This window comes from Girardinichthys multiradiatus, chromosome 10 (genome assembly GCF_021462225.1).
Source record: "Girardinichthys multiradiatus isolate DD_20200921_A chromosome 10, DD_fGirMul_XY1, whole genome shotgun sequence".
In the NCBI taxonomy this organism is placed as follows: Eukaryota; Metazoa; Chordata; class Actinopteri; order Cyprinodontiformes; family Goodeidae; genus Girardinichthys; species Girardinichthys multiradiatus.
In genome coordinates this window covers 14,047,980-14,061,004 of record NC_061803.1, presented here as the reverse complement: position 1 = coordinate 14,061,004, position 13,025 = coordinate 14,047,980, and the positions used below count along the sequence as shown (strand labels likewise).

Sequence of the window (13,025 nt, the reverse complement as noted above, 5' to 3'; positions counted from 1 at the left end):
ATTTTCCCTTTTTCGGACCATTCTCTGTAAACCCTAGAGATGGTAATGTGTGAAAATCCCAGTAGATCAGCAGTTTCTGAAAGACTCAGACCAGCGCGTCTGACACCAACAACCATGCCACCTTCAAAGTCACTTAAATCACCTGTTTTTCCCATTCTGATGCTTGGTTTGAACTGCAGTAGATCGTCTTGATCATGTCTACATGCCTAAATGCATTGTGTTGCTGCCATGTGATTGGCTGATTAGAAATTTGCGTTAACGAGCAGTTGGACAGGTGTACCTAATAAAGAGGCCGGTGAGTGTATATTTTTACAATTCTCTGTAAACCCGACAGATGGTTATGTGCAAAAATCTTAGTAGCCCAGAAGTTTCTGAAATACCCACCTGTCATCAACAAGCACTTTTAAAGTCAAGCAAATCTCATAGTTTCACCATTCTAAGCCCTGATTGAACTTCAGCAAGCCCTGTTCACCACCTGTAGCTGTCTAGATATACTGAGCCATTGCCAAGTGATTAGCTAATTTGCAATTGTATTATTTGTATTAAAAAGCAATTGAATTTGGTACCTCATGAAGTAGCGAGAGAGTGTAATCACACTATACACCATAAAGCAATGTGGCCTGAACCAATAACAGTATGCCAATTCTTAAGCAAGCATGCCAATGCTAACATTCACAGCTACTAATAACAAGTGTTTGACTCGATTGCTGGTTCACCATGTAGCCATTTTTTGGTGGTTTTCGAAATTCCGACTCCGATTTTACATCACTTTTATATTGTCTTTCCTAAAAACTTGTGATACAGTAGAAGTAGTGACAGAGGTCTTACTGGCATACTTAAACCCATGGGCGACTGATTATGTTGCAAAATCAGGGATCGAACTGCCACTTCCGCCAGCCAACACACCGTCACAAACCCCCTATTGCTTTTCCTCTCCAGTCCTGTAAAATGTACAACTGTCTGAAAAGAAGTCATTTCAGGCACTGAGCCACCACTGAAGCTCTGACAAGAAAAGGCTCTATCTGTAATGTAGGATTTGATACAGTTCTTGTCTCACTCATGGATTAATGAAAAGAGAAAAGTTGTTTACATTTCATTAAACAGACTGCGTGTGGCTTAATTGCCAAGAAAAACAATATGAAAAACAGGGTCACAGAGATGTATTCTAATCACAGAAGGTTGTTTATTTTTGTTGCGTCTTCAGCCTTCTGTTTGTTCAGCTCCCCAGGAGAGGCTGCTTCCTGTCTGTACTTGCAGTGAGACATGAGGACAACTTCATGGAGAGGTGCAACAGGTCACAAAAATCAGCAGTTCAGTCTGACATACATAGTCTAATAAGCAGATGCAGTGCCTTGCTAAAGTATTCATAAACCTTGAACATTTTCAGATTTTGTCATATTGCAACCACAAACTTCAGTGTGTTAGAGCAACACAAAGTAGCCCATTTGTACAGTGTGATGAAAAGGACACATAGGTATCAACATTTTCACAAATAATCTGAAGTGTGCAATAAGCACATGTACTTAACCTGAGTCAGAAGAAAAACATTTTCCTTTAAGTCTTTTGGGGTATGTTTCTACGTGGTACTATGCAAGAAAACTAAGGCTCAGTCAGATAGGACTGAGAGGATCTGTGAACAACAATTTTAATAGATTCACAATTGGATTTAGGTCACCGACTTTGACTGTCATTCAAACACATGATTTAATTTAAATCAGGGGTTCCCAAAGTGGGGGTCGGGAACCCCGAGGGGTCACAAGAAACCAAGTGGGGTGGTCACCAGAGGATTTTCAGAATCATCTGATGTGATCGCTAGGGTGTATGGAGGGCCAAAAAGGAAAAATTGCATAAATAAAAATGAAATAAATAAATGTGAATGTCCCATGAATTAAATAAATGAAACATGAAATGTCCCATTAAATAATATATGATGAAATTAAATAATCAAATGTCATTAAAAAATAATAATTTAAAAATACATAAAATTGTTTCTAAATTGTTTTAAAAAGAGTGTAAAAGAATGTATTTTTAGGGGGGTCGCAAGGCTCGGGCACTGTTATATTGGGGGTCACAGGCTGAAAAGTTTGGAAACCCATGATTTAAACCATTCCATTATAATCTTCACTGATTGTTCGGTGTTGTGGTCCTGTATGAGGGCGTACCTCAACCCCAGTTTTATGTCCTTTGCAGTCTGAACAATTTTTCGGATCTCTGCAGCTCCCCCAGTTACTATGGATGTATTGGCTGCTTCTCTGATAAATGCTCTACTTGCCCACCCTGTTACTTTAGATGGACAACCTTGTTTTGGTGGGTTTGCAGTTGCAGTTGTATATTGTTTTTAACCTAAACCTGACTTGTTGGGTGTGACCCTTGGTCTTCATGATGATGTTTGATCAATAGCACTAAAAGTGCTTGTTTATATCATGGCAAACTGTGAATGAAGTTCATGAGGTATTAATTTTAATAAAGTATTAATACTATTGCATTTAACTAAAAAAAAAAAACCTGTAAACTGGGAAGCTGTATGTCCCGATCAAGAGCAGGCGCAGTTTACTTGATTTGTGTAGAAAACGTCTGTAGCCAGAACTCACACTTATTAGCTATTTTCTTTCCAGGTCATCTCTATAGAAAACAGTACATTTAAATGTTGGCATAAGCACATTTGGGTGTGCTCTTTTATGTTTGTCTCATAGTACAGAAGACGGCACAAGATGGAAAATGCTCCTCTAAGTGCCTTAAGGCTAAACATGATGAGCAGGAAAACCCCTGAAGTGCAAGCAACCAGAAACATCCTTCATCCAGCTGATGAGCCACGGGCTTCTTTTGCAGTGATCATGGAGTCCATTAGAAAGGAAGCTACAGATGGAGAGTGTGCTGCATGCTTAGCTTGGGACCCATCTTGCATGCCTGGAGGGCGGACAACACATTCAAAACTACAAAGCAGCAGAAGTTGCCTGAAGTGGATCCTTACCCCAAGGTAACAGCCAGCTAACTGTCCCCACTGGAATAGCAGTGTGTAAGAGCAGGAAACAGAAAGTTGAGGCCTCAAACTATGTTAAATGGTCAACGGATCCATTAATTATTTTTAGTATGTTCTGACATAGAGGCTTGGCAACACTTGTCCTTGCCAATTCATGCACATTGGCCTGGTTTTTTGACAAATGATTTAACATTTGGAGCCCTTGAAAAGATGTTTTCGTAGTGGGGTTCTGTTGAGTAGTTACCAGCAATCAATAACCGACCTGCAGAAAACAGAAGTCAGAATTGTCACTATATGGGAAAACAGGTTACTAATCAGATACTACAATGTTATATAAAACCTTTACACTGTTTTCACTTTTGCATGAAAGGGCTTACAGACTGAATTGATTTTAGGTCCATTACCAAAAAGGCTAGGCCATGTTTAAATTCAACTACATCAATCCGTCCATTATGTTCAGAGCCACCAATCCAGTTAGTACTTCCATTTCTGTACATTGTCTTTTTATTCTATTGATGAATCATTTAATCATGATTCTGCCTTCCTCCTGCTTTCCACAATGTTCAAAAGTCCTTTTAGATGTTTTATGAAAAGGGACTAATAAACATGTCTACAAAACTCTACTTCTATTGTATGTATTTGAACTTCAAGTACTAAAAAAAGTCTGCTCATCAGAACACCTGGGTTGCATTGACAAAACATCAATTGCAATGTAATGAGGAAAGTTTGTGACAAAATTCTGGGTAACATTTTATTTATGCTTTCACTGCTCAACTGGATGTAAAACTAAGCAGTCTTCTCATGGAAATGTCTTCATCACAGAAACACACCAGTGCATCTATGCAAAAAATCTTTTCAGCAGCCATTTTTTAAAGTAAAGTTAGAAGAGCCAGTTCAGACAGGGACACATACTGACATTTAGCTTCAGGCAGCAGGCGCCCTTTGTAAGATTGTCCAGGGATGCTGTAGGAATATCTGAAGCTTAAGTCTCATGCTTCTGCAACCACTCATGCCAAGAAAGAAGACACACCAGAGAATGCACCATATTTCAAGAACCACAAGTAGTTTTCATCATTTTTCCAGCTCTGCAAATCTAATGAGTTCCACTGTCGCTACACAACTCAACATCACTAGAATAATCACTGAAAAATTTAAATAAGGCATCTAAAACACTGCCACCGGCATTTAACTAAGCCACTACACAAGATTCTTAAATTAAATAAAATACTGGAAGGGTTATCACGTTTTAAAAGGAAACAAGTTTTCTGAAAAACATTTTTTAAATGTATTGTTAGTAAAGGCGCAGAAAACGGCTGTTTTACCTAAAGTAAATAAAAGTGATCATTCACATTGAAAACTAAAAATCGGCCTCCAGACTGGGTTCCAAGGTTTAAAAATAGCTGCTTAAGTATGCAATCACATAATTTAGCATTATGAGTTCTTCTGAAAAAGCTCTATAATGCTTCTAAAAATCCCATTAAAATTCATATGTGGACCAGAGCTTCATATTAATCACATTTCCTCACTGGTAACACTCCAGCTCCAACAAAAATTCTGAATCACCACCTAAACTGACTTAAAGTCAAAAGCAACATTAATTAATAAATCCCGTCCTATAAAAGAAACCCTGGGCATTTCCTATTCTATAATTCTTCTATTCATCCTCAATAATTTATCAGTCATGCAGCAAAGATAAAATACAAAACATATTAAAAAAAACATATCACTACCAATAGGTCACTCTTGTGTTTTTTCCGAGAATCCATAAATGTTGTGAAGGGCCAGCAATTTTTTTATAACATGGTTAAATGTTTAAATTGTTGTTGTTACTTCTGTTTTTGCTGCAAACTCATTAGCTGACTCTTGCTATTAAAATGCTGCTGGCAGACACACTGTAGTTCATCACCATAGTTTTTAAATCATGCTGTTGCTGCACTTTATCTTTTCACATTTCACAATTTGGCATCAAGTATGTTGAATTTTACTTGCAAATGCTGTTTTCAAAACGGAGCAGTAGTTGCATAAAATACAAGATTTTCATTTGTTTCAATATCCTTACCCTTTGAAACTCTTTTACATGTCAGGAGTTGATCCTTGCATTTTTTAAATGAGCTCCAGGTTGATTTCACATCTAATTTTAATTAGAAACATGGAGCTGTCATGTAACAAGAGGATCTTAATGCTTGTTTCGTATGAAAAATTTACCAAAAGTTCAAAAGCTTGAGATAAATGAGAGCACAATGACAGAGACAATACTATGCTTACCTAATAAGCTTTTACTCTATATATAATTCTGTCTCTCTGTTTTGGTCCTTATCAGTTTGTCTGTCCCTCTCAGCCTGATTCCTTGGCCAATTAATGCGCGTTATTGATGTCCTTGTCCTTATATATCAACTTTTATTGAACTGGACTTCACAGAGACTTTAATTTCTTGAAGTTTGGCTGTTCTATGCAATTCTGCCTTGTTGCCACAAAAATTGACTAAACTGCTTTTGAAAATTTGCAATACTGTCTGGAATTTTTTTTCCACATTTAGGCAAAATCCTACTTCCAGGTTATATCCCTACCTGATGATTCCTACCTCAAGGTGACATAGAAAAGCTGTAAAATATTCTACTGAATATTCCACCCTGTCAAGATGCTTATGAGCCATTATTGTTCTTCCTTTTAGGTAAACAGATGTAATGTAATTTCTTCCATATAGGTCAGGTAAAATCCCTTGCCTAAACAGAAACAAATTTTGGCATACAACGCAGTTTTATTATAATTTTGTAACTGACAATAACACCAAACATAATAATTTACATTACACCAAACTGCGACAGAAATAGCTTGTTAGCCCACTGCTCGATCTAGCATCACCATTCTATGAATCAAACAATATAGCATACCGGTAATTACAGTAATCTCCAGCTAAGTCCTTATGTTAAAAAGAAAATCCATGGCATGAGAGGTAAAAGACATCATATATCTAGCCTTATGAGCAAATGCTACAAAATGTGCACAAGTGCTATGCAAATGTCATAACAATGACCCAATAATGTTAATTAATCTTTATAGATATGCAGACACTCTGTCTGCACTGATGAAGGGTCATTACCAAATGTTTGAACGGGCTGACATGGCAGCAGAGTTGGACACATTTTTTGTCTGTTTTATCTGTTCTAATTCAGATAATTATTTTTGGGTAGCCATAGACTAGGAGAGTATTGCACTTTTATCCCACGTTGGTCTGGTGACTTAGATGTGACATCAAAGTTGGTCTAGTGACTTAGATGTGGCATTGATACTACCATAGCTGTATATTTTTGCAGCTCTTCCAGAGTTGCCATGCGCCTCTTGGCTTCTTCTATGATTAATGATTCCCTTCATCAGTAGTTTAGGTGGGTGGCCATGTCTTAGTAGGTTTGCAGTTGTGCTGTAGTCTTTTCACTTTCAGACTGAACAGTGTTGGCTTTATGCTGAGCTTAAATTACACTCAGAGGCAATTTTCTAAAGGCAAGTAGTTGCAATTCATTTTTTTTAAGAGGTATAAGTGAATTTGTGAATTTGTATTTATACTTTTTAGATATTTTTTGTAAAACAAAAATTTGAAAATCATATATCATTTTCTTTTCACTTTACAAATATGTACTACCTTTTGTTGGGGACATAAAAATTTCCAAAAATACATTGAAGTTTTTGGTTCTAATGTGACAGAATTTGAAAATATTCAAGGGATCTTAATACTTTTACTCAATACTGCAAGACTACACAGTACACATACCCCTTTTCAAACACGTGCAAATCAAACAATTATGCCCAGCTTTGCTGCATGTCTCCCATGCATTTTCTTGCCACCTACATTAAATTGCGACCTGAAAAAACATATCATTTCATTCCCAACCACAGCTTCTTTTCCCTTCGCCTGCAGATGCCTCCTGTGTTTGAACAACTGGATTTCATCAGCAGCATGCGGTCAGTCTGCCAGCAGCCTCAGACAAGAAGCTTCACAAAATGTCAGCACAGCAGGCTTAGTGCTGGCTGTGACACACTGGTCTAGACAAACACCCTTATCCACACACATCCTCTTTCAATCATTGTCCTTTAAAGTGTTTTGTTATCTGGAAGAGGCATAAAATATGTTGTATTTTTATGAGGTATAAGTTCATCTTCTTAGAGTAGGCTCTTCGGCAGTAATTAAACCTTGACTTCCAGATGGGCTGTAAGTGTTGACAGTAAATTCCAACAGATTGTTATTTATAATGCATCAACACTTGTTTGAGGAAAGCCTTAAGAGCCCTCGGTCATCTCTGTTCTTCTTGGAATTGGAGTGGTTGACTTTTAGATGAATTCAAAAGAGATTCATATGGGTGAAAGTAAGATGTTTTTAATGCGGCTTAGAACAATCTGACAATCTACAAGGCAGCTCTGCAAAATCCCCTCCTGTGCAAAGCAAGAGAATTCACCAGGGGATGAGTGTGATTTGCAATGAAAATATTTCTTGAGCAGGTAAGCCATAAAATTGCAGTTTCCGGTGTTGAAATCTTTGTCCCGCAGTTTGCAGGTGGAATTTACATACATTAAGTGTGGAAAACAAGTGAGAATAGTGGCTGACGGTGGCATAAAAACCCGTTTGCTCTCCTGTGCTTTGCCCCCCCCCCCCCCCTCTTTTTCTTCCTCCATCACACAGACAGCTCCACTTGTTCGTGGTTGCTCATGTGTGGCAGCAGAGCTGGATGGAAAACATATTGCTCCATCAATCACGTCCCATTCTTCCTCAGCTGCACACTCAGCTGCGAGACCGTCTTAGGCCACACGCAACTGTGCAAAAATGCAAAGATGATAAACATTCATGCAAATGCATCGCATCTACAACTCTATCAAACTTTGTGAAAGCCAATGACCTGATCTCTTTCAAATGACTTCATCCCCCCGCCTTTGTGCCAGTCCCTGGGTTGACAGAATCCTAATGCACAGTGTTGAGTGTCTTCTGTGTTCAAAGAAAACCTCCTTCTCCCCCGTGTAATGCTGGTGGATCAAATGGAAACATGGAGCAAGAAGAAGGAGGAAGATGTCGGTTTTTATCAACGTCTGGCTGATGTATTCAGGAATTTGTGTCTTTCAAGTTTTTGTTTCAGCACACAAAAGAGTAAAGCACACAGAGCACTACTTTACCCACACCAGCAGAGCAAACTGAGTGAGAAAAAGACTCTCTTTTTTTCTGGGGTACGGTTTTAGCCCCCGGGCAGCGCATATGTCACCTATTTGTACTCCAGAAAGCATTCAGTTAGAACTCGGGGCAGAGCATGAACAGAGGGACACTTACTCATTTTTCTCCAGAGCTAGGACCAGCTGCTCGCCTTCCACCTCCACTGAGAGCTTCAGCGATACAGGGTGACTCTAAAGAGATAACACAAATGAGAAATGATGTGTGATTCAGTGTGGAATCCAATAATCAAGCATGCAGAATGAAAAATATGTCCTCAGTTTTAGACATTATATAGATAAAAGGTAATTTTTTTTGTTTATACAGGTAAACCTCACTAAGACACAGGGTCTCATTTACAAGGGAGACCTGCTATAAAACTAACATACGAGATAGTATTACTTTAATTACAAAAAATAGCCAATACATTGCATACAGTACCTTGGAGAAATATAATTACCATTTGAGCCTTTTCACATTTTGTCACATTACAACCGCTATCATCAATGTAATTTAGAGGAGCTTTATATAATAGACCAAAACTAACTGTGGAGTGTAAGGAAAAAGATACAAATAAATATCTAAAATCTGTGACATGCTTTATTTTTCAGCACCTCTGAGTCAATATTTTCTAGAACCATCTTGGCTGCAATTACAGCTGCAACTGTTTGGAGATATGTCTCTAGCAGCTTTCCACATCTACTGTAGAGACAGAAATCTATGCTTTTTAAAATAGCTATTTGATCTAAACCATACCATTGAAGCTCCGGCTGTATGTTTGGCGTTAAGGAACCTCTTCCATAAGACTACAACCTCCTGTTGTTTTTCTCTCAGTATAGCCATGTATGCAACTCCATCCATCTTCCCATAATCTATGACCAGTTTTCTTGTTCCTGCTAAAGACAACATCCCCCACAGCTCGCGGTTGCCCCCACCTTTTTTCCTAAATGGTGCGTTTCAGGGTGTTAATTTTCTAATAGCATTTGGTATGTAGAACAAAAAGTTCAGTTTTAGTCTCATCTAACCAAGGATTTTTTTTTTTCAAATAGTTGCCATTAAATAGCTTGTAGCAAACTGCAAACAGAACTTCTTATGGCTTTCTTTTAGCAATTCAACAACAGATCGTCCCAACTGAGCTGTGGCTCTCTTCAACTCCTCCAGAGTCAGAGCTTCAGTCATGCCTGCTTCTCTAATTAATGCTTTCCTTCCCTGGTTTGTCAGTTTATGTGGTGTTCTGTGAGATGTTCAAAGCTTGGGATATTGATTTATTACCTAACCCTGCTTTGAACTTCTCCACAATTTCATCCCTGACCTGCCTGCTGTGTTCCCTGATCTTCATGATGTTGTTTGTTTACTAATGTTTTGTTTCAAACCACTGAGGCCTTTTTAGAACAGCTGAATATATGGTAATGTGCAGTAAGAGGAGCTGCACAAGTTGTTTCACATTAAATAAAAAAATAACAGTTTTTTTTTTTTTTTTTTAAACAAATTATGAATCAAAGAAAAAAAAGATTAAAAGAAAGGTTGTCATGAATGTAAATACCTAGATATTTATAACAAGACACAAATTCAAAAGGGTTACCTTAACTGCAGGGATCTTCCTGTACAAATTTAGTACCAATTTGAGGTGGAATAAATAAGAAAGGCAACTTGTAGACAATCAAACACCAGGAAAATTGTGTTTGCAGGACAATAAAAAACTGAGTCATCAGCAAAAAGGTGCATCATTAACATTCTGAACCACATTATTAATATGTGATTAAAAACTACTGGTCCTAATACAGAACCTTGAGCGACACCTTTTGTAATACTCAGATAACAGTAGGCCCACTGAGTTGAGAACACTACTTTTCACCTGAAGGATCACATAAAAATGGATTGTTCTGAAAGGCCTATATCTGAAAGCCTCTGGCATAATAAGTTATAATCTACAGTGTCAAATAATTTTGTAAAGTCTAATCAAGGTCCAACACGGTGGTTCTTTGCATGCAAAGCTTCCATAAAGTGTTTTTAAGCTTTGGTGGAAGCAGTGCAGTGCAATGCCAGCGAATGAAGAACTATATCCTCGGTTGCTATGAAATTGCTGTGGTTTAAAATTAACACAATAAATCAAACTGGGGCTGTGTGTCTGTGGGAGTCAACACCTTCAATTATGCTAAAGCTTTGACTGAGCCACCCAGAGCATTGAGAAAACCTCCAAGATGAGTATTTTCAGTAGATGGAAAATCTTTATGAAGACACTTTGTTTCTTAGAACAAGGGCTGAGAGGTTTAGCTTTGTAGTTTCATTTTGTGTGACATTAATCCTGCCAAAGGTGGCAAGTATTCACAATCCCAAAGTCACATTGATACACTGATCATCTCTGTTAGACGCAGATGAAGCAGTTCTGCGTCATTCATATCACGTCTGTCATATTTTGCGACAGATGCAAACTTTCCAGTTTGGCAGATAATTCCTTTTCTGTCTCTCATCTTTCACATTTCTTTTTTCCACACACACACATTCAGAATATGTAGTTCAAACTAGGTCAGCTTCAGCAAAGAGCAGAGCTCTGGGTTAAGTCATCCATCACCCCTCATGAAGAAGAATGCCGAGTGGATCATAAGAGGATATGGAAGTGGAACACTTAACGGTAAAGGCGGTATGATCCCAAGCCTTTTTTCCCTTCTGACAGGTTTCCATATCCATGATTAGGCTCACTCTGTTAAATCTGTACATGCAGAACCCCTTTTTAACTTCAGAGAAAATACAGACTGTGCACTGTGTGGGTGAACTTATTATTAGGGATTTGGGTATTTAAATGAGTACTCTGATTCACCTTCATTTCACTTTATATTTTACTAATCAGAGATTTTGTTCTGGTTTTTGGGGGTAATATAATCCCAGAGAGACCTTGTATGTTTGGTTAGGCCAAAGCTAATTAATTCACAAATGAATTGATTCAATAACATAAACTGAAATATTCAGTTGTTATCATATCTTCCTGGCAGTCATGTATTTTTATTTGCACGGTCTGGGATTTAAAAAATAAAACAACAGCCAGGGAGGATATAATTTAAACATTTAATTGATGATCTAATGGCTCATATTGTGTTGACTTTCTCCTCATGATACAGCACAGCTGTTTGCACACAAAGCATGAACTCAACTTAAAGAAACAACAGCAAACGTTGCTGCAGAACTGTACAGTGCCATATAGAAGTAAACACACTGCTTGAATTTTTTTTAATTGTGTCACGTAAGGACCAGAAACGTCACTATATTTTATTAAGATTTTATGTTAATGACCAACAATGAGTAGTGCATATTTGAAAGAAAAATATTACAATAAATAACTGTCACATGAATTTGTATTCAGGCCGTTTCAGTCTGATATTAATCAAATTAAACCCAGTACAACCAACTTCATTTAGAAGTCAGTTAAATAGACTAAATTCAGACCACCTGAGTGTAATTTATTTTTGGTATAAATACAGCCGTGAACAAACAGGATCATGAATACCCAGCAGGCAGGTCAGGGATAAAGTTGTGGAGAGGTTTAAAGCAGAGTTAGTTCATAAAACAAAATCCCAAGCTTTGAACATCTTACAGCATTCTGTTCAATTCATTATCAAAACTGAAAAAGTATGGCACAGTTACAAGCCTATTAAGACATAGCCATCCACCTAAGGCTGGGGAGGAGAGCGTTAACCAGGGAACTTGCCCTAGCCCTCCTTCTTTAAACTATCAGCTACTGGTAAAATAGTAAATCCTAATAATGACTGTTCTAAATCCCACAACGAGAATGCCAAACTGTTCCCTAATATTAAAGAGTTTAAATAATAACTGGTGGTGACAACATTCTCTAATAAAAGCCTTCATGGCTGTAAAACCTTTAATGTAACAGTTGCCCTCCCAGTGGATTTTTTTATTCTCCTATTTTTATTCTCCTATTTATTCTCCTATTTATCTTTTTATTCAAATGTCTTTAGTGAGAAGAAGAAGCTGTGATGTGTCGCATTAATACAACATTAAAATAGTTTGAAGTCTTACTTAAACTGAACACAGAAATTTGCTGTGTTTCATCATCTCATCTTTAAACAAACTTCAAAAATCTTCTACCATTATTTGTGGAATTTGGAAGCTAAGGACGTCTATTTCTTTAGGAATTTTCGTTAGATTTTTTGTTTGTTTTCTTTTTTACGTGGATTTATGTAAAGCACTTAAAAGCAGTTAAATTTTTTATGGTGCCTTTACTATGAAGACCCAAATACCAAATGAATATAAATCTGCCAACATATAGATGGACCTTGCACGTCCTTGGCAAGTCTTCTGGGGTTTAGTGGGAATGCAGCCGGTCCCCGTCACATGTTAATAGCATATAAAGTTCACCCTGTGCAAAACCTAAGCAGTAAGGCCGTGTTGGTTTTATTATTGTTGTTTCAGCTTATTATGATCTGTTATGTAGAGTAGCAGGCTGTAGTTTGGCATGATCTTCCAGTGTATTGATTTGGTTTGAGGAAGTCAACTTGTGGCCTGAGTTGAGGTGGTATTACGGATGTAGTTATGTAGTATGATCCTCATCAAAAAAGGTTTATGACTTAGGTAACCACAACATTTGAAAACAGACAGAAAGTGTATGGTCTTGCAAAGCTCAAGAGCAGTCTTCTGGAGTCTATCTGAAGTGAGTGAACTTCCCATTACACGTGATGGAGCCACACTGGCTTTCTGTTAAAGCAACAACCTCATCATATCCACACTGGACTTGCAGAACTCTGAGTATTGTATTATAAATCTCGTTTCCCATCATTGCCCGGACTACAGCCAATAATTAGCTGAAGTGAAAAATCCACATTCTCTGCTTTGATAAATTGCAAA

At 37.7% G+C, this 13,025-nt stretch overlaps 1 protein-coding gene across 4 annotated transcripts in view; it reads right to left on the bottom strand.

Moving 5' to 3' along the window:
• Window positions 1-13,025, bottom strand: part of LOC124875228 (disintegrin and metalloproteinase domain-containing protein 12-like) — a 162,230-nt gene that overhangs the window by 112,378 nt on the left and 36,827 nt on the right. For all 4 annotated transcript variants that reach the window (XM_047377236.1, XM_047377239.1, XM_047377238.1 and 1 more), the window contains exon 3: window positions 8,289-8,362. In XM_047377236.1, the coding sequence (XP_047233192.1) occupies window positions 8,289-8,362 (74 nt within the window). The remainder of the gene's footprint in view (window positions 1-8,288; window positions 8,363-13,025) is intronic.